This window comes from Chaetodon auriga, chromosome 22 (genome assembly GCF_051107435.1).
Source record: "Chaetodon auriga isolate fChaAug3 chromosome 22, fChaAug3.hap1, whole genome shotgun sequence".
Classification (NCBI taxonomy): Eukaryota; Metazoa; Chordata; class Actinopteri; order Chaetodontiformes; family Chaetodontidae; genus Chaetodon; species Chaetodon auriga.
The window spans coordinates 13,843,079-13,847,161 of NC_135095.1; the positions used below are offsets into that span (position 1 = coordinate 13,843,079).

Here is a 4,083-nt window from a genome sequence, read left to right on the forward strand (position 1 = left end):
CAACAGCTAAAATGGAAGCGCTTACTCTGCTGCTCATGTTGCTCACAGTCAATGGATATTCATACGTATTGCAGCCCAGTAAGTATAACATTAACACAGCATTTCAAGCATCTAGCAAAATGTGCTTCAGTCATTTCAACACTTTGATGCTAATTATTTCATAAGCTTTTCAAAGGGAATGCTAACTGCTGTAATGCTAACAAGCTGCTAACCCGATCATGTGTTTAAAGCATGGATTTGTTTTGTCTTTAATTAAGAAAAAAGCAGTTTCTATCCACTCTAAGTGGTTGTTCTCTTTATGGTAGGACTGACAGTCACACATACAGCTGAGCTGGACAGATACCACCAGTCTGAGGTGAGGGGAGAGCAGCCGAGAGATGTTTCTCTATCAGTGGAGGAGAAAGAAAAGGCTGCCGAATCTGCCGAGAGAAGGAAAACAGAGGAGGGACAGAGGAGTGAAGGACTGACTCCAGAGACAAACCCAGAAACAAAGAGGATGGAGGAAAAAATCACAGGTTTTGCTGGGAATATAGGAGAAATCTTAGACATCAATAAAGAATATGAGAAAGGAGACGAGGGAAGGCTGATACTTCTAGTGGGAGAAACAAGAACAGAGGAGTTTTCTGTAGCTGACGTGGTGAAAGATTTAGATACAGACAAAGGAGATGAAGTGAAGAGGAGAGATCTGGAGACAAATGAGGAGACAGTAGAGAACACAAAAGCACGGGAGACGCTAAAACCATTAAATCGTCATAATACATGGAGCCGAGAGAAGGGAAAATTCAAGACGAGCCATCAAATGGATAAACTGAGGCAAGAAATCGAGCAAGAGGAGAGAGAGAGCAAGCTGGTTGCAGGGATTAGTCTTCACGAGGAGACTCGAGACGGAGAAAAGATGTTCAGTGTAAATCATGGAAGTGTGGAAAGAGAGAAAAGAGAAGAAGAGGGGGAGGACACAAAAAATGCAAAGCACGATGAAAGAGAAAAGGAAGATCACGTCGTTGTCAGCAGTCTCACACCTACTTTAAGCACATCCTCGAGTCAGTTAGAGAAAGAATTCAAGATTCCTGCCATAATTCAAACTATCACTCAGTCTCAAAATCCTCTCAGTTCCCCTCCCCCTCCTCATCATCATCATAATGTCCCTCCACCACTCCTGGTTACACCCACACAAATTCCTCCCACCCCTCAGGCCACAGTCAGTCCTCAGTTGTTCCTTCTGTCCGTCATGCTTCCCAATCCTACAGCAATCAATCCCATCTCAGCCTCAACAGTGGCTGCTGATGAGGTGAGGTCTGTCTCGCTGCTTGAAGGTCTCCTCACTGAGGTGTTACAGAGTCCTGGACGTCATCTCAAGCGGAACGAACTGGAAGTGAAGACTAGCCCAATATTAGAGGATGTGATGGTCAAAAGTATGTTGTTTAAATCTGCACAGAAGCTCCAAACCACAACGGAAATAAGCACTGAACCACCCAAAGAGGCTGAATTTGTCCCCAGGGTGCGAGCAGCAACGCCAACTAAAGAGGCAAATTCTACGCTGAAATCAAATGAAAATAATCCCACTGCTAAACTGGTCGAGTATATGCAGGAACCCAACATAACACAGCCTGCAGGCAAACCCGCAACAGCTAAACTGATGGAAAATAACACCATAGTTGTAGTGAAGCGAAATAAAGCATCTCCTCACCCACAACTGACCAAAGCTTCGCCCAAAACGCAGCTGACACCTGCCAAAACACCTTCAGGGAGGCCAATAAAAATCAATAAAAGTAGTAAAAATAAGACAATAAAGACATCCAAGGAAAAGAAAAGGAAAAAGGACAATAAAACCAAAAGGCCATCAGAGAAGAAGGAGGTCACGCCAACATACTTTCCATACTTTATGGATAACTACTGTCCTCCTGAGTGTGCCTGCTACGGAAGGTAAGACAATAAAAATGCTGCATGATGTTTATTAGATTTCATATGTGCCATTGTAATAATTGTGATTGTTTACATGTAATATATTCCAATACGTTTCGATTTATTCTATTTCTTCTTGAAAACAATGGCTGTTTTACATATTTTGGCACTGATGTGATATGAATGGGAGCACTGAGCGCAGAAAGGATGGAAGCTCAGTCTGCATGCTGAGTCTCATTGTGTGTTGTGTTCCAGAGTGGTCCAGTGCTCGGACAAAGGTGTGGATAAGGTTCCTTACGGTATTCCCTATAATGCACGCTACATCCTCCTGATGAATAACCACATCAACAGCATCCAGCTGGACCTGCTCAACGAATACGTCTCTATGGAGTTCCTTGTGTTGAGCAACAACCGGCTCACAGATGGCGCCATAGAGGGGGCCTTTGAGGGGATCCCGGCTCTGAAGCGCCTCTACCTGGACAGGAACCTGCTAGAAAGCGTGCCCACTGACCTTCCACATTCTCTCGAGGAGCTTCGTCTGGATAATAACCAGCTGAGTGTGATGTCTGAGGCAGCATGGGCCCGCTGCCCCGGCCTCTTGGTGTTGAGCCTCAGCAACAACAGCCTGGGGAATGGATCTGACTCTCTTCCCAATGCAGTGCTCTCTCCTTTGTCCCACCTGCGCACTCTGAACCTGGATCACAACCAGCTAACATCAGTTCCCCTGGGCTTACCACTGTCCATCAAGGAACTCTACCTCAAAGGGAACCTCATTGAACAGTTCCGTGAAGGAGCCTTCAATGGAATATCAGAACTGGTGGTTTTGGACCTGAGTGCAAACAAACTGACAAACAAAGGTCTTCTCAGGGATTCCCTTCTCAATGCAACTCACTTAGAAAGCCTCAACTTAGAAGGGAACAGACTAAAACAAGTGCCACGACACCTTCCCTACTCACTTAAAACTCTAAATCTAGAGGGCAACCTCATTTCTTCCATAAAGAGAGCAGCTCTTAACCGCTTGAAAAACCTGGAGCACCTGGGTTTAGCAAGGAATAAAATCTTCAAAGTGGCACCAGGGGCGTTCAAGGCATTACCCGTCCTGCACCAGCTAGACCTGTGCCACAACACCTTGCGCCAGGTGCCCAGACAGTTGCCACAGGCTCTGCATTCAATAGCACTAACCCACAACAAGATTCAGTCAGTGCCCCGTGACGCTTTCTGCTGGGGGAATACAAGTCTGAGTCTCAGTGGGCTTGTACGAGTGCAGCTGGAACACAATTTAATCAATATGGGGAAGTTGGATGCACAGGCTTTCAAATGCTTACGGGGTTTTCAGGTGGTGCACTTCTACTGAACCTTGTAAGGAAAACATACAAACACTCATGCTGAAATCTGGCAACACTCCTGTTTTTCCCCAATTTCTCTCATTTTTCAAGGCCATTTACCGGCACCCTTCTGCTTTGTTGTTTCCCACATGGGACCCCTGTCATTTGTAAGGCCCTCAGGCTTTATTATGAATAATCGTCATCCACAGATTCATACGTTTTGTACTTTTGTCTGAGTTGCCAGATTGTCTGTGAAACATAATCTAGCCACAATTTCAACCCATCTGTCACGGTAACATGGCAGACCCATTCAAGGGGCATGTGCTCTCTGTCAAAATGTCAGGGCATGATGTCGTTCAGCCTAATAAATCTAAATACTCTTCACACCCACCACATAAACCTCCCATTTTTTAAAATCTAAATGTTGGCAGGTATGATTTTTATAATACTTAGTTCCTCACTTTATAACCCTCATCCAAGACCTGTGGTGAATGCTACTGCTATGCCAGGAACCAACGGTAAAACTGACCAATGAGTAAAAAAATATATTTATTGTGTGTGAAATTCAATTTATTGTTCGTAACCCACCCAAGCTTCACTCTTTGGCTTGTTTTTATGGCATCAATTCTGTTCCCACAGACTGTTCCTCCCAACATGCCTTAAGGGTTGGAGAACAATGGATTACTTTACATGCAGCAGGAATAGTCTAACCACGTTATCAGCAACCAAAGCTGGCGTGTGATTGCCAGACTTCAATCTATTATGGCTCTTACAGGAGATTTTCCCAAGATCATTTTCCAAGGCAGATCCATTTAGAATAATTTCCAGCAACATTTGGTTTCCATTCATTGCAATT

The 4,083-nt window shown here is 44.6% G+C and overlaps 1 protein-coding gene across 1 annotated transcript; it reads left to right on the forward strand.

The window, feature by feature from the left end:
- The first annotated feature begins 1,124 nt into the window (after positions 1 to 1,124).
- LOC143314626 (podocan) lies at positions 1,125 to 3,256 on the forward strand. Its single transcript, XM_076721648.1, has 2 exons — positions 1,125 to 1,923; positions 2,158 to 3,256. Exons 1-2 carry the CDS (start codon positions 1,229 to 1,231, stop codon positions 3,254 to 3,256), a joined length of 1,794 nt encoding a protein of 597 aa, XP_076577763.1. The 5' UTR covers positions 1,125 to 1,228.
- Positions 3,257 to 4,083: the final 827 nt, after the last annotated feature.

Excerpts from the sequence above, each read along its gene's own strand:
- LOC143314626 (XM_076721648.1), top strand. The coding sequence starts at position 1,229 with ATGCTTCCCAATCCTACAGCAATCAATCCCATCTCAGCCTCAACAGTG. Across the intron at positions 1,924-2,157 it reads GAGTGTGCCTGCTACGGAAG|AGTGGTCCAGTGCTCGGACA; the intron begins GTAAGACAATAA and ends GTTGTGTTCCAG.